Source organism: Tilletiaria anomala (genome assembly GCF_000711695.1).
Source record: "Tilletiaria anomala UBC 951 chromosome Unknown K437scaffold_123, whole genome shotgun sequence".
NCBI classification, from domain to species: Eukaryota; Fungi; Basidiomycota; class Exobasidiomycetes; order Georgefischeriales; family Tilletiariaceae; genus Tilletiaria; species Tilletiaria anomala.
The window spans coordinates 1-27,994 of record NW_013546899.1 but is presented as its reverse complement, the minus strand read 5'-3'; the positions used below and the strand labels follow the sequence as shown (position 1 = coordinate 27,994).

Genomic DNA, 27,994 nt, shown 5'->3' with positions numbered 1-27,994 from the left:
TGTTTACCTTTCTGCAACATAGACCATCATAGACTACAGGCTTCGGCCACTCTACACACATGCACGCACGCGAAGACATGCCCCACGGCGTCGCAATGCAATAACACATGGGTCTCTCATTTCTTGAGTACAGTGCCCTCGTTCTATTTGATGTCTAGCTCTAATGCTCGTGGGATGCCCCGTTTCTAGAGGGAAGCGTGAAACGCGATGTATGATGGCAGTTTGCGAGGAATGTGCGATCAAATCTATCTCGAAGCTTTAATGTCCTGTAGCTCCTTTTTCAGCCTTTGTACCTCTTGTTCCAGTTCTAGAATTCTCGTGTCTTTGGATCGTTGCGCTGCCATATCATGATTTGATTCGATTAACGCTGCGTCGAAAGTGCCGTTGATGCCGTTCGCTTTGACGCCGCTCGCTTTGACGCCGTTCGCTTTGACGCCGTTCGCTTTGACGCCGTTCGCTTTGACGCCGTTCTCTTTGACACCGTTCGCTTTGACACCGTTCGCTTTGACGCCATTGACATTGTCCGCTTTAGTAGGCGCGCGAAGTGGCTGGCGATGCAGCCAACCGCGCGCGTACCAATGCCGAGAATACGTGCGCAGCAGATCGACATCAACCGCAGGTCTCCGCAGATCCCCCAGCGCCACTCGCGTAGCATCGTCTCGCAACGCGGTGATCTCGAACAGTGTGTCCTTGGATGGCATGCCGGTGCGCAGGATGTCGACGGTGAAGCCGTGGTTGCCGCCCTTTGCATTCCCGCGCTTTTCGTGCCAGAGCGCGACCCATGCATCCCAACTCATGCGCTCCGTAGGATATCCGAGCGCCTCGAAACGATCAAACAGAAGGCGGCAATCGATAGGATGAGGGTCGCCGACGTGGTAGATGGAGCGGCCCGGCTCTTCATGGTTAGACAATGCGATGATGGCCTTGCTGACAAAGTCGACAGGCGTCATCTCCGCATGCCAGCCCTCGAGCTCGGGCGCGGCGCCGAGATGCAGCGATTCAACGATGAGGGCAGTGAGGAGGTCGTACGTGTTCGCTGAGCCGGTCTGCGAGTGCCCGCTGAGGGTGCCGACGCGATAGATGTGGGCAGGGAGCCCACGACGACCAGCCTGTAGGACGAGGTGCTCAGCTACCCATTTGGTCTGGCAGTACCCATCAAGCAGGAGCTTGGGCACGTCTTCGATCGACGTCATCGCATCTTCCGGCCAGCCTACCTGGGAAGGCGGGAGGACGCCGTTAGTCGAGACATACTGCAACGTTGCATTGCTCTGACACGCAAAGCGGATGATCTCCAGCGTGCCTTTCACATTGGGATCACGCAACGCCGCGTACGGGTAGACTAGGTTGACCTGGGCTGCACAGTGGACAACAACCTGCACGGTGGACGCCAGCTCGTCGTACACTTCCGGCAAGAGGCCGAGCCTGTGCCTCGACAGATTGGACGGAACGACGTCGACGCGGTCGAGCACGGACTCATGCCAGAGACCCATGTCCAGCAAGTTGCTGCGCAGGCGTGCCATCGCTGCCGACCTGTCCGTCCTGTAAGGCGTGTCGAAGCGGATTGGGCAGATGACGCGCGCAGAGGTGTTCTTGAGAATATCGTGCAGAAGGTTCCCGCCCAGGAAGCCGGTGACGCCCGTCAGAAGGATGGTGTCAGCATCTTCGATGCGGCACATACTGCAGCGTGCGGACGAGGGCGCAAGACCGTCTGCCAGATGCGAATCCTCCGCCAAGATGGCCGGTAGGTCGGCCTGAACGGCGGCAATGTGCCCGTCGCGTGCGTCAAGCACGGCCTGCACGTGCCCTTCGAGCGTCGGTGCGCCAGCGAGCTTGGCGAGTGGGACCGCGAAGCCGCCCATAGATTTGGAGATGCGCGTGGCGAGGCTCGCGAGCGAGAGGGAGTGGCCTCCAAGGTCGAAAAAGCTTACGTTCGGCCCGGCCTCGAGGATCGCCTCGGGTGTGATGTTGAGCGAGACGGCCCACATCTTGGCAATCGAGCGTGAGTTGACAACCGCATCGGCTTTGCCCCGCTGCCGCGCCGCGTTGGCCGCCGCAATCGCTGTGGCGGGCGCGGGCAAGTTCTTGAGGTCTACTTTTCCAGAGACCTGGTTGGTCGGCAAGTGATCCAGCTCAATCCAGAGTGTCGGAAGCATGTAGTGCGCTAGGTGTTGCCCAAGCGCGTGCCGTGCGACGGGGCTGTGCCCGTTTTCGTCAATGTTGAAGTCCTGGCGGGTTTCATCGCCGCACTTGGCATCTTCGCGCACGACATACGCAACCAGCTGCCTCTCAAGTCCATCTCCGTTCGCGAGGATGGCGCAGTTGCTCACGCGCAGCGAATCGACGATCGCATTCTCGACTTTACCCGGGATGATGGTGTAACCGCGGATCTTGATCATGCCGCCCACGCGACCAGTGATCTCGAGCAAGCCCGTTTCAGGGATGATGCGCGCCAAGTCACCCGTTCGGTACATCCTGTTCCCTTCACCAGGGTCAAACCTGTCTTCCAGGAAAGCATTCGCCGTGGTCTCAGGCCGGTTCAAGTACCCGCGAGCGAGGAAGTCGCCGCCAACGAACAGCTCGCCAGATGTACCCGGCTCCACGCATTTTCCCTCTTCGTCGAGGACGTACGTGTGCGTAGCGTCGACGGGCGGGCCGACGGGGCAGTATGCCGCATCTGGATCGAGGCGCTGCAACATCTCATTGATATCACCGCAGGCGATCTCATGCGTTTCGCTAGCGCTGTAGCAGTTGAGCACACGCACGTTCGGCAGTGCTTTGAGCGCACGCCGCGCCAGGTCCGTCGTGACTACTTCTCCGTTGAGCCAAAGCGTGCGCAGTTTGGGAAGCTTGCTGCCGAGCTTCGCATGCCGCGCGAGGACTGCGGCGAGGAGCGTCGGCGTCATGAGCGTCTCCGTCACATTGCGTTCGGAGAGGAGATCGACCAGTGCGATCGGATCATAGCTCGAATCGTCCGGGACGGCGAAAACGGTCGCTCCGCGGAGCAGAGGGCGAAGGATCTCCCATATGAAATAAACATTGCAGGCGACTCGATCGCCGGGCTTGACGTCGCTGATGGAAAACCGCGCATCGTACGAATATACAGCTGCTTGGTGCGGATTTGCGATGCCCTTGGGCTTTCCTGTCGTCCCTGAAGAGTAGGAAACGAACGCGAGTTTGCTCAGATTATTTTCGTCTTCACAAGCGGCGATGTACTGCGCGCTCGAGGCACATGCCCCTACAACAGCAGTAGCAACACCGTCGTTGGTCGTCGCTGGTTGCAACTCGTCAGTCTGACGTTCTCCGAGCGTGATGATCGGTACATCGTGGATATCCTTCATCAGATGGCTGTGCGAAGGGCTCGTCACGACGACCGCTGGCTTGGCATCTTGGATCACCTCAGCCAGCAGACTGGGCGGATAGGCGAGTTCGAGTACAAGAAAGGCGCCGCCCGCACGATGAGCGGCGAGGCATGTGATGACGTAGTCTGCACTCTTGCTCAGCAGCACACCAACCAGCGAGTCTGCTCTTTTTCCACTGCTGCTGCATGGGCCGACGTTGCGTGTGCGAAAGCGTGCGGCGAGCGTACCGACTTTGGCGTCGAGCGCTGCATAGGTGTACGAGCTGGTGCGGTCCTCGAGTGCAATTGCGTCCGGTGTGACGCGGACCTGTTCCCGAAAGAGGGCATCGAGGTCTTTGGACTTGTCTATTATCGGCATGCCTGCGGTGTGGGATGTGGCTGGAGCTGGTCGGCCCGGGGGCACAGGAGAAAGAGCGATTAATGATGGGGGTGATTCCATTCGTCGGGCCGACGCGTAAGGCTCACCCAGACTTCCTTGCTCTATCGTGCACCTGTATATGGTCAGGCTTGTCTCGATGCACCTCTCTGTTTAAACAGTCCACGCTCTACTCCTCTATAGCTCATCGCCATCAAGCCATCACCAAACGATGAGTGCATGGTGCATGTCGCCATCATGAACCCAACACTCTCTTCCCCTGGCCGGAGCAACAAGAGTTCCGGGGAAAATCTTCGGCGATCACCCTTTCAACGTTTCAGAATCCAGGGTCCTCCCCATCGAGGTTTCACACGCAGCTCATGGGGCCAGTCTTTATATTTCTCGGCCGACGGATGCATGTGTTCCCTCTCGGCTTATTTCCGCCGTGGGCTGTGAATGTGGGGGGTACTGGACCTGGGAACAATGAACTGATTACGTCTGATATCCATGATGAATTGCTCGAAATGGGCGGACCTGCTCAAAATTCCCCACGCTTCGGCGGCGAGCACAGCTGCTGGCTGTGCGTAGCCACTTGCACCTGTTCCAGCCTATTTGGGCATCAGGCGTGGTTTGACGCCCGAACGTTCGCGATAACACCCAGCTTCTGGTCCCACTTTTACCAGAAACCTGGGTCTTGGGCCCACCATACAGTAAATTTGGCCTTTGGCCTCCTTTGAAATATCTGTTTTGGTTGCGTTCAACCATTCAGCGTCATTCATATTTTCAGGACTCGTGTCACGAATACTGTGATGTCAGTACTCTCGAACATGGGGTGTGGTCGAGCTGCGATTGTCTTGAACCGATGCATGGAAAGGCATGGCTTCTATTTGCGGCGCTGCACCGTCCACGATCTCAGATTTCATAGATTATCCATTCTCCAGCTATCAAGCCTTCGAGGTTGTGGAAAAGCCTACTTTCGACATTTGCTTGAAGACATTGAGCTTGGATCTGTAACGAGCCTCAGTTGCGATCTTTGAACAATCTTTGTCGCAAGTTTGCGTCACATTCCGCACGCATCGCAGTGCATCAGCCACAGAGATAACACCGCTGATCTTTCAGCATTATGGTAAGCGACAAATCCACAGCGTGTGCCGACATGTGGCACATTCACAAGGAAGGTCTGCCATCGGTGAGGATGGTTAAAGATATCATCGACGTGCCGCAAATGGGCAAAGACGAAGTGCTAGTCAAAGCTCACAGTGCAGCTCGAAATCGGAGTGCGCTCCAAGCTTATAACACGGGCTGACGGGTGAGTAGCCAATACTTCCCCCATCGCTTTGCCTATGTTTTTCTTTATAGCCGAATGGAATGTCGCCACACATACCCCTAGATTCATCCAAAAATCCCGCGAACCCAGGTCACGGATTTGTCCGACGCTATACTCTTGGTCGGCCCCGGTCTGACGAGCGAACATTTCTCGCTCTTTCAGCCGGTGAAGTGAATGGTGGGCGTGGTTCTGATCACGATGTACCTAAGCGCTGCACGAGTGTTACTCTCCACGCACGCCCTCGTGCTAACACCTTGCGCCGACCCCCGACTCGCTCGACAAGGGTGAAGAAGCTGGGCTGCTACTCCTTTCCACCAATGCTTTACATGGTGGCTAAAGCCAAAGCGGGCTACAACATGCTGGAGCCCGGAAGAAGCATCAGCGCCGGCCTCGTCCTGCTTCAGATACTCAAAGCGGAAGGCGCCTCGCGGATTGTGGCGACTGCAAGCGGCGAAAAGATGAATGCAGTTCGAGAGCTTGGGTCGAAAGCTGTCATTGACTGTACACCTTGGCTTTTTCTTACGGTCCCTGCTTATGATCATGGCCAACGGAACTCTGATCGAAAATCCGCACTTACAATATTGTGCTTCAGTCCGCGAATCGGATATTACAGTGCTTACGCGCAAAAATGGCGCTGCCGATGAACAATTTGATCTCATTCTCGACACTGTCGGTTCGTTTGACGTTGCCAGAGCATCCCCGGCCTATCAGAAGCCGAGGGCCAAAATACTTGAACATCGGCACCTTCGATATGCGACACGAATGTAATTTCTTATCCATCGTATCCTTCCTGCCCATGGTCATCACGATCGCCTTGCCCTGGTGACTAGGCAGCATGGCGCATAAGTCTTCCGTCGGAGAAGCCCACTTTGAAGGCCTGGCTGAAATCAAACGCAATTATAGCGATACCGGTCTTGTCACTTGCCAGTTCGGTAGTAAGTTTGCCTTCGATAATGCTAAAAAAGCATGCAAGCGCATCATGGCTGGCAGCGCGCCCAGCAAGATCATCGTCAACGTCAAGTAAAAGCGAAACCGTTTCGAAGTTGCTACTTCGACTCAAAAAGCTCGATTAGATGCGGAGAGGAAACCCTAGCTACTCTCGTTTCCTATAATCCGTGCTCATCATTAATGCTACAAATACCGACGCGCACTTGCGCGCACTTTTTGATCGAAAGTTGCGCTCCTGATGGGATCGTTAATATCTCGGAATGGATTCATAGTGATCTTGACCCAGAGCTCCCAGACGTCGATGAAGAAATTCCGGATGCCGTCTTCGTGCTTGTGCTCGTGCAGAATCAGAAACTTGACGTCTGTGTAATTTGAATATGTGGAAGCATCAGCGTGGAACTCGAAGCTCCTGATTGTGAGAGCTACAAACTCACTCCCGGGTACTAGGAAAGCAGATGTCGTCCACTCGTTTATCCGGTCTACGCTCTTCATGTACCTTTTGAGGGTGAATGGCGGAAGCACGCTTCAGCAGAAAGTTCACTGCTCGTTTCAGTGTGAAGGATATACACTTACATGGCGCCGTTGAAGAACTGCATGTCTTCAATAGCATCTAAACTTGAGAGTGCGACCATCTGGAGGACATCCTTGTCGTTGTATCTCCCAAAACCTAGTCCTCGCCCTTGCCCAGTCAGCCCGCCGCCGGAGCCTGCTGCACCGCCTCCTCGCGCAGACAGCGATGACGCTCCCGCCAGGCCGCTCAACCCACCCGCTAACGCACCAAGAGCTATGCCAAAGCCGAATACGCTGCCTGATGAAGAGCTCTGGGCGGCGCCCGAGGAAGTTGCTGCGCTATTCGTATCTGTTGGCGCAGTGGAGGCGCTCTCGAGACTGCTCCGAGACGCACCGTCCGCACCGCCCGTGCCAGCGCTGACACTACTGCTAGATGGGTTGGACGAAACGAAGCTCGAAGCAGACGGCGCAGGTGAGGTACTGCGCAGGCTGAAACCCGAACCTGGTCCGGCGGATGATGGACCTGTGCTAGAACTCGAGCTGAAGAAGGACGACGGCCCGAGCGAGGCAGTCGAGCGAGCAGCTAAGTCCGCCTCGTATAAGGGGTTGTCGCGCGTGCCGACGATGCAAAAGTAATACGACATGGTCCGGATGGGCTGATAAGCAGACCTCCAGCGATGCTCGCTTCTTCAAGCTGCTTGATCTCAATGCTCCGCGGGCCAAGCAATGAGCTCTTCATGTACAATCACAAATGGGGTGCGGTCAGACAGGCTGTCCGATGGAGGATACATCAGCCAAGGACACCACACGCACGGTGGGGACTGGAGATGATTATTGAGGAGTTAGTGGCTGTGATGGCATCGGTTTGTAAGGTAGGGTTGGTCTAATTTTAGTCGCCGACGAAATCACGATAGACCCCTTGATGAAATCGCAGCTTTGGAGCTTCAACAGATGAGACCGTCTCTTGGGTTACACTTGACCATTCGCACAATTACAGCTGCCAGAGGGCCAGGTCTGTTTAAGTGGTTGTGCAGCTCAGGCCGCCGAGCACCGTGTTACCATCCAGCTTCCGTAGAACTCGTTAAGACTTGTTCCAGTATCAAGAACAATGGCAGCCACGAAATTGTCACCTTCACTGAGCTCGCGCGTTCTGACAGCGTCTGTGCCTCACATCCCAGCTCACGGCTTCAGCGTCCGCGCGGCGCAAGCTGCCGCTGCTGCTTCAGTAACTACGAGAGGCGGAAAAACTGCAAGTGGCTCGAAAACCGACATCATAACGCCACAAGAGGGGAGGCTGCTCCAAGACTCACCCCAGCTCATCCTCAGCCTCGCTTCGGGGACCGCTTCACATGACGGAGAGACATCATTCGCGAAGTGTCTCTTTCACCGCTGGGACGAGCTTTCGCTTGAATCTACAGTAGAGAGATCGCAGACGATTATGCGCACCAGCAAGGGGAAAGAGCGAGAAATGGACAGAAGTGCTGCATCGTACGGAGATCTGGTCAGTGCTCTGGAGCAAAGACTACTCATCAGTGCGGAGGCGAAAATTCATCTGCTTGCGGTGGGTGTTCTGCAAGCCTGCATTTCATTTCTCTCCCTCTGAATTTAGTAGCTGATCGACTCTCACAGGCCCTTTCCGCCGAGTCTTCTTTGTCAATAGGTCAGCTCTCGCAATTCCTGCCTCCCAATCTCGCGGGCATTTCTTCTTTGCTTCCATCGGGTATGCCTACACCTGCGCCGCTCGCCCACCGATCATGGAGACTAGCAGACGAGCTAGGACATAGGCTGGGATGGAAAGACTCGTCATTTGGAGTGAGTCGAAGACAACCTTAGGCGGTTGCATATCCTTTCGTACTCACACTCAGTCTTCTCGCAGCCGGCATGGTATGCCCACCGTGGGAGGCTCTCGCTAGCATATCTACTCGCAGAAATCCACCTGGCTTCACCTATATCTGAGCCCAATGCATCCCCATCATTCTACGAAGCCGAGCATACGGACACCAAAACTATTGATGAAGCCGCATACCAAACACTAGACCCGCCGCATCCCGAGCAAGTCCAGCGCGCCGCTGCACCGTCCATTCAGCTGCTGCGCCGGATAGCGTGGGGCAAGGATACCTCATTCGTTGCGGATATACAGCGGGCACTGCACGTCGCTGGTAACATCTCGCAGTGGGCGGGCAGAGGCTGGCTGGGCGTCTTCCGCAGTCGCGGCTTATGATGCTCAACCACCCGACGCTGATAGTAGAGCTCCATCGCTTGGACTTTTCGACTTTCTTGGTTGTTACAAATGCACGTGATACATCTCAACGCTGTGCACCGACCTATTTTACAGTATCGGTGACGAAGGAAGAGCGTGTCTGCAATGCATTGCTGGTGGCGAAGAAGAGCGGAATGTGTATTTACAAGTTGGCCCTGGTGAGCGTGAGCCCAACAGATAGTGGCGAGCAGATGTTCATGCAACAAGCCAGTCTTGTTCTGCTTGTTGGCATGCGTGTAGAGGTAGACCGATCTAACTGTTGGGCTTACTACGACTCTTGCAACAAGTGAGAGGTAGGGATTAGCGCCGAAGAAAGTATGTTAATAGGCGACAGCGGAAGAGCACATCGTAGAATCTAAGCGGGGAATCGACACACATCAGGGCGGCTTGGGCGGACCGACAGAGGTCTTGTACTGGGCCCTTGCCCGGATGGTTGCATACCTCCTGGCAGGCCGACAGCTACACTTTGCATCTCACGTGTCATGTGTGCCTGGAGAGTAGCTAGCGTTGGTGCCGGGGACGGGCGGCAAATGCGCTGGGAGTAGGTTTTGAGAAACATGGTTCGACCGGTCGATGATATATTGGATGGTAACAGGCTCGTTGGCTGATCAAACACTTATGCTACAGGTAGAAACTTGATCATTGGGGTCGTGAGGTAACACTGTGGAAAATGGAATGATGCGCAGGCTGCGTTTTATATATTCGGAACAGATGAGATGATGGGCTGCGCAAACAGAATCGACGTGCACAGCAGGGGATGTGTCCAGGGTGTAGTAAACATGTTGAAACGCTTTCGTCGGATGCGATGGTGGAGTCGGCCAGTAACAGGTACGACAGTTCGACCGCTTCTACGAGCGTCACATCTCAGAGAGGGAGTGATCGAGAGTGTGGAGAGTGCTTGCGCAAAGTCATCGATCGCTGATGTAGTAGTCTGGGGTCCAACAACGCGGGGTGGGTGTAGCGGCCGAGTGGAGAGGAACCCTTAGGTGTCCAAGCCTGGAGCTCGAGGCTGTGCTGCTGATGATCGAGTTGAATCACCGGTGTACTCATTACCGGCCCCTCAGAGCACGTCCAAAGATTCTTTGAACATGCCGTATTCAATGTGCTCAACGCATGGCGCTGTGTACTGTTCCTGCGTAGGTGAAGCACGGAGACAACAAGAGACTTTCTCAGAGCGTCCGAGCAGAGGGATCTTCCGCATTTTCCGCGGCACTACTGCCATTGCTCTCCTCAGCATCAACCCTATTACCAAATCAGCGAAACGAGCTTTCAGGAAATGTCATGCAACTTTCGGCTTGTGGGAATACAACTCGGTGCCATGTAATTGGGCGTTTTGCATGGCTGGACGGGCATTCTGGAACACCTTGACCAATACCTAGACCTCTCGATCTTGGAAGCTCACTCAATCCACTGGCCGTTTCTTCCTCCCGCGCTTCGAGGTATGATCTACTGTATGCTCTCTAGCCTCCAAGATTGTTGAGCGCGTGCTGAACTTTCATAGGCGAGAGAAAGCGTGCGAAAGCCAATTGTCCAGCCGAGCTTGTCCTTCATCGCTGACCAAGAGAGCAGTCAGGATGGTTCTCTCCGATCTTGGGCGGCGCATCAACAATGCCTTCTCGGAACTCAATCGCGTCCCAACGATCGACGACAAAGCTGTCGATGCTCTTCTCAAGACTGTCTGCGCAGCTTTGCTCGAGAGCGACGTCAATGTCCGCTTGGTGTCTAGCTTGCGTGATCGAGTGCGAGGCAGCGTCAAGGAGCAGCTCAACGCCAAGGACAAAAATGCTGAGCAGATGAGTGAAATGCAGAGGAAGAATGTAGTGCAAAAGGTGTGTCGTCTTTGCTCTCATGCGAGTCTCAAGTCAGGAGCTGAATGCAATCCCCTTGCTGGAGATCAGGCTGTCTACGATCATCTTGTGCTGCTGGTCGACCCGGGCGTAGAGGCCTTCAAACCCACAAAAGGAAAACCGAACGTCATCATGTGAGACCTGTCTAGGTGCATCAATGCTATGAGAGTATCTAATCGTTTCCTTCGTATCACAGGTTCGTCGGTCTTCAAGGCTCAGGAAAGACTACATCTTGCACAAAATTGGCGCTGTACTACCAAAAGCGAGGCTTCAAGACTGGTCTTGTCTGCGCTGACACATTCCGTGCAGGTGCCTTCGACCAGCTCAAGCAGAATGCTTCAAAAGCGCGCATTCCCTTTTATGGCTCGTATACTGAGACGGACCCAGTGGCCATCGCTGGCGCTGGCGTCAAATCCTTCAAAGCGTCCAAGTTCGAGATCATCATCGTTGACACGTCCGGCAGGCACAAGCAGGAGAGTGAACTGTTCAACGAGATGGTCATGATCAGCGATGCTGTAAAGCCAGACCAGACCATCATGGTGCTGGATGCCAGCATCGGCCAAGCGGCCGAAGCGCAAAGCAAAGCTTTCAAAGAAGCTGCCGGCTATGGTGCCATCTTGGTCACCAAGCTCGACGGCCACGCCAAGGGTGGTGGAGCTATCTCGGCCGTCGCTGCAACCAAGACACCAATCATCTTTATCGGAACAGGCGAGCATATCACCGACCTTGAGCCGTTCCGTGCGCAACCCTTCATATCCAAGATGCTCGGCATGGGGGACATGGCTGGTCTCATGGATAAGGTGCAGGAGGTGACGATGCAGAATCCAGAGAGGCAAAAAGAGATGATGAAGAAGATAGAGGAAGGCGGCACCTTTAGCATTCGAGATTGGCGCGAGCAGATTGGCAACATCATGAGCATGGGTCCACTCTCCAAGCTCGCAGGCATGATTCCCGGCATGGGCCAGATGATGGGGCAAGGTGGCGATGATGAAGCGGGCAACAAGATGAAGCGCATGCTCTACATCACTGACAGTATGACGCGTGAAGAGCTTGACTCAGATGGATCGCTCTTTACCGCCCCCATCGAATCGCCTGGCGCCTCCAATGCGCAAGTCGCCGAGAAGATTTCGAAGGAGCTTACTGCGCAGCAGCAGCAGAATGATAAGCCTGGCAGGAAGAAGAAGAAGCAGGTGCGCGTGCGCATGACCGCGCGTGCGCTGCGCGTCGCCAAGGGCTCCGGCACGTCGGTGCGTGAGGTGGAAGAGTTCCTCGTGCAGTATAAGATGGTCGCGGGCATGGTCAAGAAGATGGGTGGCAAGGCTGGCTGGCTGAAACAGATGCAAGGACGTGGCGGCGCTGGCGGGCGCACTAGTGGTGCACCGCCCCCGCTACCACCGGGCGTCAGTCGCGAGCAGATCATGCAGATGCAGAACTCTCTGCCTCCTGAGATAAAGGCCCAGCTCCGCCAGCCTGGCGGGCGGGAGAAACTGATACAACAAATCCAAAGCGGAACTATGCCGCCTGGCCTGGCTGACCTGGCTGGAGGCTTCGGAGGAGGAATCGGAGGATTTCCGGGGTTAGGCGCACTTGGGAACATATTTGGCGGTGGTGCTGGTGGAATGCCGGATATGACCCAGATGCAGCAGATGATGCAGCAGATGGGAGGAGGCGGGATGGCGAACATGATGAGAAACATGATGGGCGGGGGTGGTACCGCGCCGCTGTAACATCGATCAGCAGTCCCAGAAATGCACGTGCGAGAACACGAGCTGCCAATTGTGCTGGCAGACAGGGGGTGCATGTAAGCCGACGCCGCCAAATCAATGTACTGAGTGCGTACATCGCCAGCGACTCTTATTTACAAAGGTTTAAGGATTGAAGAAGCGTGGCCAAAGCGTGGAATAGAGTTGTTGGTTCATGGCCTCATTTGTGCGCGACAGACTCTTGGACACAGCGCAATCGGCTCAAAGCACCGCCTGACCTTTGCCAATCGTCTCCATCTCCATCACGCTCGCCGTGCCGTCGTTCCTCCACGCCCCTCCACCTTCAGGCTCCAAAGTGATGGCAGAGGTAACCCCCCTGGCATCTGATGTCACACGCAGTAGACGAGCACGCGAGCTTGGCAGCGCTTGTACGTGCAATGACGGTAGGTGCATAGGTGCGGTGCCGGAGGTAGGAAGCAGGTTCTCCGCTGAGTACCAGGCCACTCCCATTGTGAAGATGGCCGCGCTGGCGAGAAGGGCCCAGTTGGGATGCTGCGCTCGGATCGACGATGACTCGGGTGATCTGCCAGGTACTTTGTGCTTTGCATCAATATCGCCCTATGCGTCCAAGGGTAAAATACTTGGATCAGTTGCAATCATCGAGAGCACAACTGCTTCGTTTAAGCAGCCCACCGAGGTCTTGCCGCTACTCGTTCCACACTTCGCGCAGTTCAACCCCGCTGCCTCTCGCCCTTTCTCATAGCGAACCTGATTCGCTTCCGATTGTGCAGCACCCGTTCCCGCGCTTGGGTTTGGAATGATATTGCGCTCGCGACCCTGACTGTCCTTAATGCGTAAGCCTCTCGCCGTGACGACCGGTGCTGGTAGGCGTGAGGGGAACTGTGCCTTTCTGAGACTGAGGGCAGGCTTCCCTAGCAAGTAAAAGAGACAAGATCGCCCTGGAGATGCAGCCATGGTCATCTTGCTACAGCCCGGTTTGGAAAGCTGCTCGGACTCGTAGCTAGTCATTAACTTCCCAGAAGTAGAATGCTCACCGTGAACTGTGATGGTACAATTTGTAGATGAGCTGCAGGGTACTTCATACTCCACAGAAGAGATATGGTGCGTCATAAGGGTTGTGATCATTGATTCTCGACGCAGATGCTGGTGAGGATGCTGATTAATCGCAGCATCATCGACTCGCAATGCAAGAAGCATACAAGACCCTAGTACACCTGGCTGCCGTACACTGAATGCAATCTCGGGATCACAAATGTGCGTCGTTCTTCTCTGCTACGAGGTTCAAGATAATGCGCAGAACCGAGATGATAAGAGGACTTGGTAGCCACAAAGGGAAGAACAGAACATCGTCAAATCACATACCAAGATGGTCCGCCCCACAACGTACGGCATTGCTGCTGCTCGGAGCCTTCGCCACTCCTGTAGGGGTGCGACACCAGTGGCAAAAAATCAACTGCGCGCAGGCTTTGCCACCGGACCTGGCCCCCCGTTTAAGGTGGGTGCAATATTGGTCGTGTGTTCTGACCTCAATATCTGCTGACATTCGTCTTGGACCTTGGGCACCGGTTGTCTCGCGATCGACAATTGCGATGTGCGGCTGTGATGCGGGGCAATGCAGAACGATGATCAAAAGTTCTCCCAAAATCAAATGCTCATCGGAGCGGGCGTAGCGCTGGGTCTGGGCCTACTCATTTACCGCATGGGAATCGTGGGAGATAAGGGAGAGGCTGGTGCACCGCATGCTGGACCAGCACGCGGCAACAACAGTCGCAACACTTCAAAGCTGCATCCCATGCAAACGGATGGTAAGGGAGTCTGAGTGCAATGTTCGGTTGGCTCGTCACACCGCCAAAGATGGAAAAGTTGGTGACGCATCTCGAAGAGTTGAACTTGGTGTGTGCTTTTGCTGCACGAGGCTGAGTGTGAATCGTTCGAGCCCGACCGGGGAGGCCAGCAAGCAGCCAGTCATCCAGTTCTCTTATCTATGCCGGTTTGTAATGTACGAGGCTGAGATCAAGGTGTCAGTTGTATCGATCCTTTCAAACAAGAACATGTTGATCTTTCAGCGGTCGCTTGATTTTGACTCCCTAATCCGAGCCCGGTGGGAGCAAGCGGGTGCGCCGGGTTACCTATGTCCTAACAACAAGTTCCGGGTGGTTAGGAGCATAAATCTTGGTTTATGATGTGGCTTTCCTGGTATGCAAGCTCGCTGGAATTTCACAGCTTGGGATTGACCCAGTCTTGATAGCCTCAAAGGCAAGGTCCAGATTATGAAGATGTTGGATGATGATTGGTTCACATCGAGAAAAGCCTGACTATGCCCAGCAGTGAACGGCGATTTTGGTCGCGATAACATAATATAATACAATAATAGCGTGATCGATGATCGATGGCCGAAATTCCCAACTGTGAAACCACGTACTGACAGACATCACCGTCATAGTCTTCATAGCCAAGTGATCGATGGGGATGCAAGCTTTTTCTGCTTGATGTATACGAGTGGGCCGTATATTCAACGCCTTGACGACATCAAAATAATCTGGACAAACGCTGGCCGCTACGTGGATGGTCCATACCCCAGCCATCGAGCAAACCGCGCGACCCATCGCTCGCCATGTCGCATCTTCTTCGACGACAAGCGCAGGTACGGGGCGCGCTCCGCCTTTGTGATAGAAGAGCATTAGCCTTCAAGTCTGCGGTTCAAGCGTCTCTGGCGAGCAGGAGCTCTTCCTCAATAGACCGCTGTGTGGTGCGATCAACGACTCGATGCTGCTTCTCTACGCAATGTGTTTCTTCGCGGTCAGTGGCACCCTCGGGGCCGCTGTGGACCGCAGGGCGGCTACGACCGTCAGCAACTTTACAACCGAGGCTTCTCCATGGGTACCGAAACATGGCAGAGCGCGGTAATGATGATCCAACAGCGCCGGCCACAGTCGGTGGGGGTCAAACGGCTGCGACAGCCAAAATTCCACCGGTTCAGTTGCCAACAAGAAGCAAAGACGGCAAGGAAGAGGTTGCAGCAAAGCAGCTAGACGGGAACGATCCTTTGCGGCTGAACGCGGCGTCCAAGACAACAATTGAACAACAGCGTGCTGCAGACTGGGATATTATCAAGAAGCTCATGCAGCATGTCTGGCCCAAGGGTGATTGGAGTACCAAGCGGCGAGTGCTTTTGGCACTTGCATTACTCTTTGGCGGCAAGGTGAGCGGCTCAGTTCTGTGACTCATTTGGGATTTGCTGACTAATAATAGCGCGTTTTAGCTTCTGAACGTCCAAGTACCGTTCTTCTTCAAAGTGATCATCGACAAGCTCAATGAGACGGTCCAAGCTCCGTTGGACATGACTAATCCCAATACCGTTTACGTTGTCGCAGGAAGTGCCATTATTGGGTACGGCTTAGCCCGTATAGGTGCTTTAGTATTCTCAGAGCTTCGGAACGCAATCTTTGCAAACGTCGCCCAACGCTCGATTCGGCGCGTCGCGAAGAGCGTCTTCACTCACCTCCTTGCGCTCGATCTTGGATGGCACTTGTCCCGACAGACCGGCGGTCTCACACGTGCAATCGACCGCGGTACCAAGGGTATATCGTTCCTGCTCACCTCCATCGTCTTCCACATCGTTCCTACCGCACTCGAGATCACCATGGTCTGCGGAATCTTGAGCTACAAATGCGGGCCAACCTTTGCCGCTGTCACTGCCGTCACGATGGCTGCGTACTCTTGGTTTACGATCAAGACGACAAGCTGGCGCACGCGCTTCCGCAAGGAAGCAAACGCGGCGGACAATCGCGCTGCGACAACTTCTGTCGACTCGCTGCTCAACTACGAAGCAGTCAAGTACTTTAACAACGAGAAGCACGAAGTGGACAAGTACGATGCAGCCATGAAGGATTACGAAAAGAGCAGCGTCAAGGTCGCGACCAGCTTAGCTGCGCTCAACTCTGGGCAGAACATCATCTTCTCGACGAGTTTGACCGTGATGATGCTTCTTGCGGCGCAAGGTGTTATGAAGGGAACGATGACTGTTGGAGACCTCGTCATGGTCAATCAACTTGTCTTCCAACTCTCCCTGCCGCTCAACTTCCTCGGCACGGTATATCGCGAGCTGCGGCAATCGCTTGTGGACATGGAGACACTTTTTAACCTTGAAAATGTCGACGTCAAGGTCAAGGACAATCCGGATGCACCACCGCTCCGTGTGACGGGCGGAGAGATCAAGTTCGAAAACGTCACATTTGGCTACCACCCGGATCGGTCCATCTTTACCGATTGCAGCTTCACCATTCCCGCAGGCTCCAAGGTCGCTTTCGTCGGGCCTTCTGGTTGCGGCAAATCGACGATTTTCCGTCTGCTCTTCCGCTTCTACGAACCTCAGAGCGGACGAATCACGATCGATGGGCAAGACATCCGCGACGTTTCTCTGGACAGTGTTCGCAAAGCGATTGGAGTCGTGCCCCAGGATACGCCGCTGTTCAATGCAGATATCATGCACAACATCCGGTATGGTCGGTTAGATGCTTCAGATGCAGAGGTGCAGCATGCGGCGCAGAGGGCTAAGGTGGATCAAATTGTGTCCAATCTGCCAGCCGGGTATGAGACAAAAGTCGGTGAAAGGGGTTTGATGATCTCAGGCGGAGAGAAGCAGCGACTGGCCATCGCCAGGCTGCTGCTGAAGGATCCAGAGATCCTTTTCTTTGATGAGGCAGTGAGTACCAATCTGTCGTCTACTTCATGGCTTCCAAGGGAGCCTCAACTGAAAATGCGATTCGCCTCAGACTTCTGCATTAGACAGCTACACCGAGACAGAGCTGATGCGCAATATCAATACTACGCTACTGGACAATCACAGAACAGCCATCTTTGGTGCGTCTTTCGCTGCACGCTGAATACGAGCTGCGCTGAAAGTGTTCACTGACACGCTTATGCACCACTTGCAGTCGCACACCGCCTGCGAACGATCTCCAATTGCGACGTGATCTTTGTGCTCCGCGGCGGCAAAGTCTTGGAGAAAGGCACACACGACGACCTGATGGCGCGCGACGGTCTCTACAGATCGCTATGGGGGTCGCAGTCTACCATTGGGATAGGACAGGGCGCGGGCGAAGGAGAGCATATTCATGAGCACGAGCATTCAGTAAAGGACGTCGCACATAGTGATGTACAAGCACAACAGTCGAGCGTGGATTCGCCACGACGCCCATAGAACATTGCGCATTTAGATGGCATGTCGCAATGATCTTCTAGCCTGCCCAGCTTGTTGGCGAGCTGAAGCGCAATACGAAGCGCTCGCTGTGGATGATGGACCAATTCAATGAATGCATGTTGCTCGACCGGTACATCGTACTCCTCGGAACTCTTTTGGTAGAGGCTGAGCAAGCCATTCGGGGAATGCAATGCTTGTGCTGCCTTGTTCGAACTGGCGAACAGCCGCCGCCCCAATCGCCAATTGGCCGATGGCGGCTCGCCGAGGGGTACTTCAATCACAGCATCCCCGGCCCCAGCAATGTCCGTATTTGGAGTACCAGCAGTTGGGCTGCATGGCCCACCTTTGCGTGAGGTGATACTGCAAGACGAGTCTGAAGGGGCACGCCTACAAATTCGGGATCGGCGAGATGAGCTTCTGCAAGTTGCACCTTGAAGCTGGACAGAGTTTCAACGAGCGTACGGAGGTTTGGTACTGTCCGTGCGGTCGGCCACCATTGACACCTCGATCCCTCGGCGAAGCGGATCCAGTTTCCCGTTTCCGAAAAATATCCCTTCCTGCTGTCGACGACGGCTGTTGTTCCAGCTCACTCCTCACACACCATGTAGCACGGGATATTGAGCTTCGAGCCGAGTAGGCTCATGACCGACGTTGAATCTTTCAGATTCCTCATATTTGGGTGGTGGTGGCCGATTTGATCGAGGAGATTGTTCTGGGCAGCTGCAGTACGCCAGCGGGCTTCTTGCAAGGTATCACTCGACGTGAACCTCAATCTGCGGATCCGAGTATAGATGGATTTGTTGCGTTCTGCAGCACGCGCAGGGTGGTGTAGTAACAGTGTTAGCATAGAGTGTGAGGTCGCTGTTCGCTGTTCGCTGTTCGCTGTTCGCTGTTCGCTGTTCGCTGTTCGCTTATATGCTTTATCCTTCTCATGCGAAACAGACAAAAGCATGGAGAGCTTGTAAGGCTTCGTCAAGCTCTTCAAGACTACGTCGATGGCCGTGACCAGTCAAATTGTCAACAGGTGGATGTCCTGGAGCGCAGACTACGAGCGACCGAGTGATTAAAGCCAAAGTGAGAAGACGCTCGCACTGTGAAGCAGCGACGCTTTCACTGTGATCGATTCGATCTCTTGCGAGAAGTCGGCAGCGAACAACTATAGCAAGCCCTGTGGGGAATGCGGCGAGGCCGCCATCATGCCGAATGCCATCATAACCTTCGTCACAATCATCTGCCAAAGCTCAGGGAGAATATCAGGGGTGACGAGATTGAGCGTGCCTTCGCAAACGTGGAGGTAGATGTGCTCATTTTGGAAAGACTACGCCTCGAACTGGAAGGTGTTCCGACGGCAGTCGTTTTCGTTCAACATCTTGATCGTAGTCGGGATTTGTTTTGCGGAAGAAGTGGCGAGCAGTCTGTTGTGAGAAAGGTAACTTGTTTACAGGAAGACAGAGTTGGAGGACGACTTGACATACAAGTCAAGCGACCAGTGTCAACCTCATATCAGCTCGGCTCCGACTCCTGCGAGTACTTGGTACTGAGGCGCCATTTTCCTACTCAGTTTCGTGTTGTGAGTATCGGCTGAAGCACTTTGTGAGCTGAGTTCCTCGCGACACGGGTTAGGCTAATGTTAGCGTCACGGTACACGCTTCCGACTTGATGAGCTTGCGACACGTATCGAAAGTGCTATCCCACACACACGCGTGGTTTGGGCGACAAGCTTAATCTGCGCAGCTCCTAGCTGAGGTGTCGGACGGAGCAGGTATAGTTTGCTTCTTATTGGTGTTTGATAGGAGCTCGCGTCCTTCCAGGGCACAATGGAAAATGTCACCTTGGCAGCGTGAGGTCATTGGTACGGTGCACATATGAAGCAAAGGAAAGGCCTGTGCATTGCAAAGAAAGTAGTGGGGGCTTGCTCGTCCATTGATTCGAGAATGGGTCGAGAGCCGCCAACAGGAAACGTTCAGAGTCCTCTTCAAGTGATACATGAACTGGTCTTAACCCTTCATTGCCTCGCCAAGTCTGTTTCCCCACTCGTGTGCGAATTCCGCAATTGATTGTCCGTCGCTGGCGTCGATCACGTCCTGCGGTACCATGTTTCGAGCATACTTCGGTACCGCTCCGCTGGCCGCTTGTTGTGCCTGGGCATGTGATGTGATTACGCGCAGCTTCGGTAACCGCTTGCGGAGCCGTTCAGCTTCTGATAGTGGACGTCGGATCTCCTCTGGTGCTCGCTTGCCATCCGTGTACACGCGTAGCACCGTCTCGAACTCTTCGTCGTCTGAGCTTTCATCACTTGTCGAAGTGCCGCTATCGTCGCCTGTGCCTTTTTCGTGGACGCCATCCGGCTTCAGTCGAATGGGCTTGCCCGCAGCCAGGTCTTCGAGCTCTTCCCAGTCCCAGAGCAAAGCGTCTGTTCGCGGCAAGTACGGATTGATGTCGACCAGGAACACTTTGGACATGTCCCGCGTAATATATGCGTCGAAGACGTAGTCATTGAGCTCGTACCTTTTCGATGCAGCCGGGGGGGGTGCCGGTGCCGGAGTCGGATCGCCTTCTCCACTACTCGCACGAAGCTCCTTCGGCTCAAATTCCTTTCTATGCAAGTAGTCCAGCCAAAATGAATGCAAGGCTTTGATGGCTCTTTGGCGGACGTGTGAAGGCTGAAGGTGTTCGTAATAGTTTTCATCGCGCTGTGAGATTGCAACAAAACGACCAGCACGGACAAAACAGCGGAACTCGGCGGATGACGGCATGTCAAACCACTTCTTGAGAACAAGGTAGAGGCTTGGGCGTGGTGGAACCGCGTGCCCAATTTGCACCGATTTGGTTAAAAGTTCTCCTGGCGGGCTTTGCGAAGTGGTTGTGGAAGCAGTATTGTCTGACAACAGAAGCTCGCGGGCTTGGGCCACATCGTTGGCGACAAAATCCGACGACTTGAGCAGGAGGTAGACATCCGCTGGCGTTGTGCATTGCAAGTTGGACCCAGGAAGAATCCAAGCGGCATCCTTGAAACGAAGTAGCCAAAAAATTAGCTAAAGTGCTTGAAGCATGTGTACATCGCTGCAGCGGATGCGCACGTACCCTTGGAGCGCTCCAATTGAGCTTAGGGAAGATGCGGCCATCGTACCTGGCCATGACCTGCCTGATCCGTTCGTCGAGCGCCACGAAGCGCCTTGGAACGCCTCCGCCTCTGTCACTTGCTTCCGCTTCTGATTCCTCAGAATCAGACGTCTCGGTCTCGCTGTCCACCATTTTGTCTGTAACACCTTCTATGCTTGCGTGCGGCACCGACGGCCCTTCGCTTCCCTCGGGCAGCGTCAGTCCATCTTCCTCCAGCCAGTCCAAAAAATCAGGTTCCAGCTCATCAAGGCTGAGTACAGTGGCTTTGGGAGACACCTTCTTGAAAAGGGGGTACCACGATTGAAAAGAAGTGAGCTCCAATGCTTTGTCGATGGGTGTCAAAGAGGGCAGCACGCTGCGCGACGACTCGCCAGCCTGGACCGGCATTGACGCGATCGCTGTCAGCATCGTGAAGGCCTTGAAGATGTAGGTACAAATTGACCTCGCGCGAATGTCTGGTTTCGTTCTACTGTGTGCCATGTACGAACCCGCCAAGCTCAATCGATCGACTCTGACTCGACGAGAGACTTTTCTTTTGAGGCTGGAGTTGCGACGTCTCGAGAAGAGGACTTGAACTGTGTGATCAGACGGTGGGGCGGCTCGGCATCTTTAAGGGCCCAATAGCGTTAAATTAAGTCGCCGAGTTCCTTGAGATGGGCTCATGGCGCTCTTGCGTCGTCGACGCTCTATCACCCTCAATGAGGTGGGCCAGGGTGCACGCCGCAATGGCATATGCGTAGGGGTCTGTTGCGCTGGTTAGGCCCACTGGCGCTCATTCACAGGCCCCAAACTCCAGTACATTGGCGTCGGGAAATGCAAGAGGTTGTGTATTGCCAGCCTCACTCGCCTGAAGCCAACAGGCAAAATGAACTCGTTTCCGTCCGAGCTGGTGAGCCAACACTACCCTTGCATGCATGTTGCAGGGCTCGGTATTCCTCCGCATCAGAATACACCTGCTGAAGGAAGCAAGAGATTGTCGCAAAGTTCCTACTCCGTCAGGCTTGAACCCGATGCTCACTTCCCGACACTATCAGGACATCTGCGCAACGCATTTCTTGCCAGGGGCAGGACTTCGGCGTGGGACCCGACTATTGGAAAGAGCCCTGTTTTCCACAGCGTCCTCGTCGATCGTGTAAGTTTTTCCAATACTGCTATTTGTGAAGTGTAGCTGATGCCCGTTCTTGCACGGAACAGGACATTCGCTTACCGCCTCGCAAGGTGCGCGTCTCAACCTCGACATCGAGCGGTGTAGCCTCAATTTCCCCTGCCTCGCAGCTTCCTCCCCGCTCACCACTCTCGCCGCTGCAGCTCAACGGTCCTCTCTTTCCTGATGGAATTATCTCGCCCCAATGGATTCGAAGATACAGGGATCAAGTACCAGCGGTGCACATCATATTTCATTGTCTAGCTCAACTGCCAGCTCAGCTGCTCTCGTCGACGCAGGAGCCTGACCAAGTGCCACCAGGTATCATTGTCCAAGGCGAGGATGAAGCTAGCACCCTACAGAAGCTCAAAGCTTATGACGAAGAGCTTATTGCACATATATCTGACTCTCTCAGGATCCTGACCGAGCGGGGGATCAAGCTGACTGTTGTCCTTCTGACCACCCGCGGCATGCTCTCACACCCTTCTTTGGAGGCGAGGTTGAGCTACATTCGCCGCAACTCGGGACTTGATTCCAAGGCTTCCCTGTTTGTTCTCACTTCGGTCCCGCGGAGTGAAGTCGAAGATTTCGTGTCCAGCCTGCAAGGTGCGGTTTACGAAGCAGCGCTCGATTACTACCGTGAACAGGCTCGCCGTGTCCGACGCAAGCGGACTCGATACCCACCGCCTCCAAGCGTTTGGCAACCTATTGCTGCCGCACACAAGCAACGCGCACCCGCATGTGCCTCTCCATACGAACCCATTCCGCTTTCCAGGGAGGGATGGCACATCCGTGCAGAGTTCAAATTGGGCACATTTGCCGAGCTGGCTGGTGACCTCGATACAGCGCTGCAACATTACGTGGAGGCCAAGGACATGCTTGCAAGCTCGAGGTGCCTTGGCAGCACATCCATGCTGCCACCGCGAACCAAGCGGTGGGCAGAGGCGAAGGTACTCGTCGATACCCTTAACATTCGGATTTGCCGGCTCTATCTGTATCAGTATGCGACCTCCATCGGTGGACAACTCGTGCCACCTGGCCACCCGAGGAGCGATGCGCAGCTGCAGCTCGCCATGAGCACCTTTCAGAGACACATTAAGCGCTTTACCGAGCTTAGCACAGGATGGGGCATCGGCGATGCGACTTTTGAGTTCTGGAGCTGGCTTGCGAAGCAGTGAGTGTACCAGGCTCCTTTACATCGCTTCTTTCATCTTAATCTTATACCTCAACAATTCGGTTTTTAGGTATCGCATGCTTGCAGACCTTCTCGACCAGGCGACAAGCGGTCAAGCACGCCTAGAGCTTCCAGCGCACGCACCACCTTTACCGACCAACCTGCTACCGAGCAGCATTGCTCATGGGCCTAACCCTCCTCCATTTCTTGGTCCTCTGCTCGCGCCAAGTACTAGCGCACTGGCCGAAGGAACGGTCTCACTCCACCAAATACCTAACCCAGGCTACATCTACTACTTGGCGGGCATTTGCACGATTGAGCGGCGTAATCGCTTCACCAAGATGATCGAAAATGGCGACGGAAAGGACGAACGGGCTAGCGGGTATCCTGCGCTCGTGCACGAAAAGCAAGTCGATCATGCAGCTCAGATTGGTGAAGTGGGTGTCATACACGCGCTGGTGTGTTAAGCTTGTCTACTCACTAGGCCACCGGTCCGATCGACAGGTTCTCATGCAAGCATACGAGCACTTTAAGAGAGCTGATCAAACAAGACATCTCCTGCTCATCGCATCGCAAATTGCCCTCAACTACTTTGAAGGGGGAAAGTACGAGACAGCACTACCATTCTTGAAACGCATAACGAAGACTTACCGCCAAGAAGAGCAGCTCGTTGCGCTCCGCCAGCTCCTTCAGCTGGAAGCAGAGTGCGCCCACCAACTAAGGGACACTGCAAGCGAAGTACAAGCGGCTTGCGACCTGCTATCATTCGGTGCCGATCCGCGTGGTCCTATTCATCGCCTTCACGCTCTGCAAGTAGTACAAAATATCAAAGTTCCTCCCGAGCGAAATGCCGATGACACCTCAGTAATGGAGACGTATGATTACGGCTACCAGAATGCGAAGGGTTTTATCTTTGCTTCATGTGTCTTTGCTCAAGCTGAAGTTCCAGTGAATACGCCTGTCGACTTTCAGCTCGCCTTGAGCTTTCACTCTGAACGTTCTTGCGGTGATGACGCGCCAGAGTTTGCATTCAGCAAGGCCAGGATATACTTTGAGGGCCAAGAGAAACCCTCGCATATCCTCCGACCCGACGGACGAGAGATTGCTCAGCGCTTATGTTCCATCGGACTAGCATCAGACACGGAGCCATGCCAATCTACTGCGGGGCTCTCGTGGGTTCCTGGCAGAACTACTGTATGGCAAGGTCAATACTCGAGCACGCAAGCAGGAAGAACTACTATCTCAAAGATCGAGCTTGAGACGGATTCCACATTCAAGCTACGCGTGACAATCAACATGTCGCAGGAAGCAGAGGAAGACATGCAACCGCCTCCAGTGTGGTATACTGCAGATCTCGGAAGAACGTTTAAGTTGCCACATCGAAGCACGCCGTCCAACATGCTCACTGTCGTCCCATCACTCCACGACGTCTTCGTCACCTTGGAACTGCCAGGTGTTGTCTACTTGCAAGAAAAGGTGACTGCTCCAATCAAGCTTGTCAACAAGGAGCTAAAGGCTCTTCGACTGTTTGCGGTCATCGATATGCATGGCATGTCAGGCGATCATTCTGAGCCGCTCGATTTTGCCGGTTCGGTTGTAGTCACGAAGGGCAGCAATTCCGTCGAACGGGGCCCTCAGGGGCTATTCGCTTTAGGTATTCAGCAAGCTGGAGCCGAGGACGAATATGCCTTGGCTTTCTCTGCGCCAGCCAGTTCCAGCGCTGCCGAGTTGGTTATCAGCGTCTTTAGCGAATATGCAACCGAAGAAGAAGCGTTCGAAGGCTTCGCTGTTGAGCCCACTCGGCGAGCTTCAAGTGTTTCGCTCCGCAGACCTTTCGCAATTTGTCCTTTGCTGAACACGTTCAGCTCGGTAGGGCCCATTCGACCTTTTCTTCAGAACTTCAGCATAGCCGCTGCCGAGAGTTTTATTTGCAGCTTGCGCATCGACATGGAATTCCTGAATTTCGATTCAGAAGTGGAGGTGCTCGCATATTCAGTGGAGCCCGCTAGTGTGACTACATTGAAAGCTCGGCAGGTGGGTCCGAATCCTCTGCCCGACTCTGTGTGGAAATGCGGAGATCGAGCAGAGATGCTACATGAGATCCACCTGGCACCTGACGTTGGGGGACGCAAGGTCGTGCGCATGTCATTGCGGTGGCGCCGAGCGACAAGCGGCCATCAGGCAATGTCAGGCGCGAATGTGGCAGACGTCTTCGTCGATCTGGGAAGCGCCTATACATTGCCGCCGACACAAGTCATCGTCAACACTCCGGGCTCTGTGGACATATCTCAGCTATTGAATATTCGGACACGCGTGGACTACTCGGCAAAGGAGCCCACAAAGGCGATCGCCCTCTCGGTCAATTCAAGTGCGCAATTTGCGATTAGCGGACCTCGCAAGACTATTATTCACGCCCTTCTTCCAGGGACGTCCGCGGATGTAAGGTTACAATTGTTGCCACTGACCGCAGGAATGCTCCCCTTACCAAGCATCCGCGCGAAGGCCCTAGGGGCAGACGACGCGAATCATTCGTCGGACCAATTCGCGATACCTTGCGTCGGCTCCAACGGCCTAGTTCAGCCTCAAAGCGTCAATGTTCATCCACTATCATCGCTATCTGGCGGACAATAAAGCACCTATGTAAAAGTCGAATGTGATGTTGCTCCTAGTGCCAAATACAAGCGGCACAATAGCAAGTGTAGACAAAGTAATAGTGCGTGGCATTTTCAGGCCTTGAAAAATGACGAGCCCGAGCCGGATGCGGCTATCGTTTTGTCACCCTCGGTGCTCGCTGCAGAAAAGCCCGAGCGATCAGGATCAAACCATTCGAGGCTGCCGTTACCCGGTGCATCTGCTGCAGTGCCTCCATCACCTTCGCTTGGCCCGTCTGCGTTCGTCCTTGAGGGCTTTTGTGCAACCTCAGAGTCGGCATCAGCTTCGTCCTCCGTTTCAGGGGCTGGGTCATTCCCGCCATAAGCTTTAGCCTTAGCCTCAGGCTCTTCATCGTCCTTTTCGTTCTGGTCTTTCTCGCTTGCATTCTCGGAAGCAGTCTTGTTCTCTGCCATAGAGCGAAGGCTACCATGCGAGGCCAGACTCTCACGTCTTGCACTCTGGCCATCAGTGTTTCCTGTGCCTCTTCGATCGCGCCGACGCGCCGGTCGCGAGTTCGGGCTGCTGGAAGTAACGCCTGCTTGACCACCTTGCAATTTGGCGAGCATTGCAGCCGCCAGGTCAGACGGGTTTCCATCCATAGGAGTAGGACTGGCATTGACATTCTCCTTTGCTGCCGAACGGCGCTCGCGAGCCTTTCGCTTGTTCTTTGGAGTGCCTCCGCTCTGACGCAAATTGCCGAGTAGCGTCTCGAGGACAAGGCTGTCATCCACGCCTGCCTCCTTCCGCGCGAGAGCCTCTTGACGCTCTTTCTCCTTTTCTTCTGCTGCAGCGCGTCGTTTTGCTTCTATCTGTCGTTGCTCGCCAATCCGCACGTTGTCCATTTTGATCTTTTTGTAGGCAGCGATGAATTCTTTGAAGATGCCAAAGAAATCTTCTGTCCGCATGAGCTGCGGAGCAGGGAAGCCCCGTCGCTTGGGATCGGGTCCCTCGCCAAAGTACTTCAGCGCATCCCCGTAGATTCGCTCTGTATATTGGACTTGGTCGCTCAGTCGAGACAACTCTGAGCTCGCCTCTCTAAGGAATGGCAGCATCAATTTGGCATATGGGTCGTTGAGGTTCTCTTCATTTTCGTCCAAGAACCGGTCCAACTCTTTCTTGTGCTGAAAGCTCCCAGACTTGAGCTCAGCAAGATCTCTCTTGAGATCGAGCAATTGCACTGGGGGTGGGTTTGAACGTCAGCTTTGCTGTGCTTCATGGTGTCAGTCAGGTGCTGCTTACCCCTGCAAGCCTCCGAAGGCGCATCAAGTTCCTCGAGGAAGGACTCAATCTCCGGGAAACACTTGCTAACAGTGCGCTCAACGAAGTGGAGCAGGGTGGTTCCGTCCGACGCTTTGGTATCCACAAGCTTGTTGATCGAGCTGATCTTGAAGCCAAAGGCGCCTCCTTGCACACCGGTCGAGTTGAGGAAATTGCCCATCATCAAAATAATGTTGAGCAAGCGAGCGAAGTTCCCCGCCTTCATGATGGCTTCTGCGCCCTCACGAATTTTGGCAGCACCTTCCTTGATCAGGTCGTAGGTTTCGCGATACTTGGTCAGGTAGAGAAGTCCTTGTACCTTCTCTTTGAGGTGCGGCACAGTCATCAGCAAGACCACCAAGCGGTCAGCAGGGTGCAGTAAACGTAATGCTTCGTTGCTGGCGTTGCGGTATTCGCCCAGCTGGCCCTTGGTTTCGGACTCGGGATAGTGCCGCAATAGCTCCGACAAAAAGCCTTGGTCAAGAATGGATTCGTTGCAGTTGACAATATCGTGTGCAACCTCCTCAGGCGTGGCGTGCTTTGCCTTTGTCAAATTGGACTTGACTCTGAGCAGCACCATCTCGATCCCTTGACGCGTCTGCAAGCTGAGATGCGTTTTGAGCTCGATCTTGTCTTTCTTGGTCGCGGCAGTCGCCCGTCGTGCCACTTGCTTGGCCTTGAAGTCTTCTTCCATCTCCTCGAAGAAGCCCTCTTTCTTCATGATTTCTGTGATGCGCTGCTCATCGACCGTCGCTTTGCTCCACACCGTTTCCGCTGCGTGCTGGGCGGATAGCTTATCCCACTGAAGCTGCTTCATACGTGTCTTGGCCATCTCAGCAACTTCCTTGCGGTTAAACAGGTCATTAACGAGTAAGTTCGGCACAGGTGGCGCCGGTGGGGCGGCAATAGGCCCAGCAGCACCGAGTGTGCCCGCAAAGCTCGCGCGGACGTTCAGCATCGAGTCGCGTGTCGAGTCGTAGCCCGGACTGTACATCCCACTGGGACAAGGCGATGTGAGTGCTGACATTGGTGGTGGAGGAGGCGGAGGGGGTGTGGCCACACCAGTGCCACGCGGCGAGAGGGGTAACGGCGACCCAAAGGTGGTGCCAGTG

At 54.5% G+C, this 27,994-nt stretch overlaps 11 protein-coding genes across 11 annotated transcripts; 6 read left to right on the top strand and 5 right to left on the bottom strand.

Moving 5' to 3' along the window:
- Positions 1-96: 96 nt before the first annotated feature.
- Positions 97-3,924, bottom strand: K437DRAFT_259513 (acetyl-CoA synthetase-like protein). The gene is made up of 2 exons (XM_013385165.1): positions 3,824-3,924; positions 97-3,742 (listed from the first exon to the last, which is right to left on the bottom strand). The coding sequence occupies exon 2, from the start codon at positions 3,714-3,716 to the stop codon at positions 246-248; it is 3,471 nt and encodes a 1,156-aa protein (XP_013240619.1). The 5' UTR covers positions 3,717-3,742; positions 3,824-3,924; the 3' UTR covers positions 97-245.
- A 1,054-nt stretch (positions 3,925-4,978) lies between these two features.
- K437DRAFT_259512 (uncharacterized protein) lies at positions 4,979-5,706 on the top strand. The gene is made up of 2 exons (XM_013385164.1): positions 4,979-5,022; positions 5,324-5,706. The coding sequence occupies exon 2, from the start codon at positions 5,397-5,399 to the stop codon at positions 5,682-5,684; it is 288 nt and encodes a 95-aa protein (XP_013240618.1). The 5' UTR covers positions 4,979-5,022; positions 5,324-5,396; the 3' UTR covers positions 5,685-5,706.
- Positions 5,707-5,709: 3 nt separating this feature from the next.
- On the bottom strand, positions 5,710-7,274 carry K437DRAFT_259510 (Sedlin). The gene is made up of 3 exons (XM_013385163.1): positions 6,562-7,274; positions 6,423-6,484; positions 5,710-6,350 (listed from the first exon to the last, which is right to left on the bottom strand). The coding sequence occupies exons 1-3, from the start codon at positions 7,140-7,142 to the stop codon at positions 6,172-6,174; spliced, it is 822 nt and encodes a 273-aa protein (XP_013240617.1). The 5' UTR covers positions 7,143-7,274; the 3' UTR covers positions 5,710-6,171.
- A 332-nt stretch (positions 7,275-7,606) lies between these two features.
- K437DRAFT_270651 (uncharacterized protein) lies at positions 7,607-8,719 on the top strand (the record flags this gene model as incomplete). Its single annotated transcript, XM_013385162.1, has 3 exons — positions 7,607-8,059; positions 8,128-8,310; positions 8,375-8,719. 3 exons carry the CDS (start codon positions 7,607-7,609, stop codon positions 8,717-8,719), a joined length of 981 nt encoding a protein of 326 aa, XP_013240616.1.
- A 1,413-nt stretch (positions 8,720-10,132) lies between these two features.
- On the top strand, positions 10,133-12,443 carry K437DRAFT_240251 (signal recognition particle protein). The gene is made up of 3 exons (XM_013385161.1): positions 10,133-10,587; positions 10,657-10,739; positions 10,802-12,443. The coding sequence occupies exons 1-3, from the start codon at positions 10,333-10,335 to the stop codon at positions 12,330-12,332; spliced, it is 1,869 nt and encodes a 622-aa protein (XP_013240615.1). The 5' UTR covers positions 10,133-10,332; the 3' UTR covers positions 12,333-12,443.
- A 7-nt stretch (positions 12,444-12,450) lies between these two features.
- On the bottom strand, positions 12,451-13,849 carry K437DRAFT_29190 (uncharacterized protein). The gene is made up of 3 exons (XM_013385153.1): positions 13,692-13,849; positions 13,002-13,601; positions 12,451-12,926 (listed from the first exon to the last, which is right to left on the bottom strand). Exons 1-3 carry the CDS (start codon positions 13,719-13,721, stop codon positions 12,570-12,572), a joined length of 987 nt encoding a protein of 328 aa, XP_013240607.1. The 5' UTR covers positions 13,722-13,849; the 3' UTR covers positions 12,451-12,569.
- Positions 13,693-14,532, top strand: K437DRAFT_259507 (uncharacterized protein). Its single transcript, XM_013385160.1, has one exon. The coding sequence runs from the start codon at positions 13,978-13,980 to the stop codon at positions 14,146-14,148; it is 171 nt and encodes a 56-aa protein (XP_013240614.1). The 5' UTR covers positions 13,693-13,977; the 3' UTR covers positions 14,149-14,532.
- Positions 14,533-14,743: 211 nt separating this feature from the next.
- On the top strand, positions 14,744-17,659 carry K437DRAFT_259505 (putative ATP-binding cassette transporter protein, mitochondrial). Its single transcript, XM_013385159.1, has 4 exons — positions 14,744-15,531; positions 15,592-17,034; positions 17,105-17,192; positions 17,267-17,659. Exons 1-4 carry the CDS (start codon positions 15,220-15,222, stop codon positions 17,530-17,532), a joined length of 2,109 nt encoding a protein of 702 aa, XP_013240613.1. The 5' UTR covers positions 14,744-15,219; the 3' UTR covers positions 17,533-17,659.
- A 1,870-nt stretch (positions 17,660-19,529) lies between these two features.
- K437DRAFT_264873 (D123-domain-containing protein) lies at positions 19,530-21,063 on the bottom strand (the record flags this gene model as incomplete). Its single annotated transcript, XM_013385158.1, has 2 exons — positions 19,530-20,540; positions 20,617-21,063. 2 exons carry the CDS (start codon positions 21,061-21,063, stop codon positions 19,530-19,532), a joined length of 1,458 nt encoding a protein of 485 aa, XP_013240612.1.
- A 502-nt stretch (positions 21,064-21,565) lies between these two features.
- Positions 21,566-25,604, top strand: K437DRAFT_270646 (uncharacterized protein; the record flags this gene model as incomplete). Its single annotated transcript, XM_013385157.1, has 4 exons — positions 21,566-21,787; positions 21,850-22,973; positions 23,044-23,410; positions 23,478-25,604. 4 exons carry the CDS (start codon positions 21,566-21,568, stop codon positions 25,602-25,604), a joined length of 3,840 nt encoding a protein of 1,279 aa, XP_013240611.1.
- Positions 25,605-26,164: 560 nt separating this feature from the next.
- On the bottom strand, positions 26,165-27,732 carry K437DRAFT_213991 (actin-binding FH2; the record flags this gene model as incomplete). The annotated part of the gene is made up of 2 exons (XM_013385156.1): positions 26,165-26,802; positions 26,865-27,732. Coding segments are annotated over 2 exons (1,506 nt in total), but the record flags the coding sequence as incomplete, so codon positions are not given.
- Between the last annotated feature and the right edge of the window lie 262 nt (positions 27,733-27,994).

What these genes read in the sequence shown, in the direction of transcription:
- K437DRAFT_259513 (XM_013385165.1), bottom strand. Translation starts at nt 3,716, where the DNA reads ATGCCGATAATAGACAAGTCCAAAGACCTCGATGCCCTCTTTCGGGAA.
- K437DRAFT_259510 (XM_013385163.1), bottom strand. Translation starts at nt 7,142, where the DNA reads ATGTCGTATTACTTTTGCATCGTCGGCACGCGCGACAACCCCTTATAC. An exon ending in CAGTTCTTCAACGGCGCCAT is followed by an intron (nt 6,485 to 6,561) that starts GTAAGTGTATAT and finishes CACCCTCAAAAG; the next exon opens with GTACATGAAGAGCGTAGACC. An exon ending in TGCTTTCCTAGTACCCGGGA is followed by an intron (nt 6,351 to 6,422) that starts GTGAGTTTGTAG and finishes CAAATTACACAG; the next exon opens with ACGTCAAGTTTCTGATTCTG.
- K437DRAFT_240251 (XM_013385161.1), top strand. Translation starts at nt 10,333, where the DNA reads ATGGTTCTCTCCGATCTTGGGCGGCGCATCAACAATGCCTTCTCGGAA. An exon ending in GGAAGAATGTAGTGCAAAAG is followed by an intron (nt 10,588 to 10,656) that starts GTGTGTCGTCTT and finishes GCTGGAGATCAG; the next exon opens with GCTGTCTACGATCATCTTGT. An exon ending in GGAAAACCGAACGTCATCAT is followed by an intron (nt 10,740 to 10,801) that starts GTGAGACCTGTC and finishes TTCGTATCACAG; the next exon opens with GTTCGTCGGTCTTCAAGGCT.
- K437DRAFT_259507 (XM_013385160.1), top strand. Translation starts at nt 13,978, where the DNA reads ATGCTCATCGGAGCGGGCGTAGCGCTGGGTCTGGGCCTACTCATTTAC.
- K437DRAFT_259512 (XM_013385164.1), top strand. Translation starts at nt 5,397, where the DNA reads ATGCTGGAGCCCGGAAGAAGCATCAGCGCCGGCCTCGTCCTGCTTCAG.
- K437DRAFT_29190 (XM_013385153.1), bottom strand. Translation starts at nt 13,721, where the DNA reads ATGCCGTACGTTGTGGGGCGGACCATCTTG. An exon ending in TTGTGGGGCGGACCATCTTG is followed by an intron (nt 13,602 to 13,691) that starts GTATGTGATTTG and finishes TGAACCTCGTAG; the next exon opens with CAGAGAAGAACGACGCACAT. An exon ending in CGAGTAGCGGCAAGACCTCG is followed by an intron (nt 12,927 to 13,001) that starts GTGGGCTGCTTA and finishes TTGGACGCATAG; the next exon opens with GGCGATATTGATGCAAAGCA.
- K437DRAFT_259505 (XM_013385159.1), top strand. Translation starts at nt 15,220, where the DNA reads ATGGCAGAGCGCGGTAATGATGATCCAACAGCGCCGGCCACAGTCGGT. An exon ending in TCCTTTTCTTTGATGAGGCA is followed by an intron (nt 17,035 to 17,104) that starts GTGAGTACCAAT and finishes GATTCGCCTCAG; the next exon opens with ACTTCTGCATTAGACAGCTA. An exon ending in TCACAGAACAGCCATCTTTG is followed by an intron (nt 17,193 to 17,266) that starts GTGCGTCTTTCG and finishes CACCACTTGCAG; the next exon opens with TCGCACACCGCCTGCGAACG.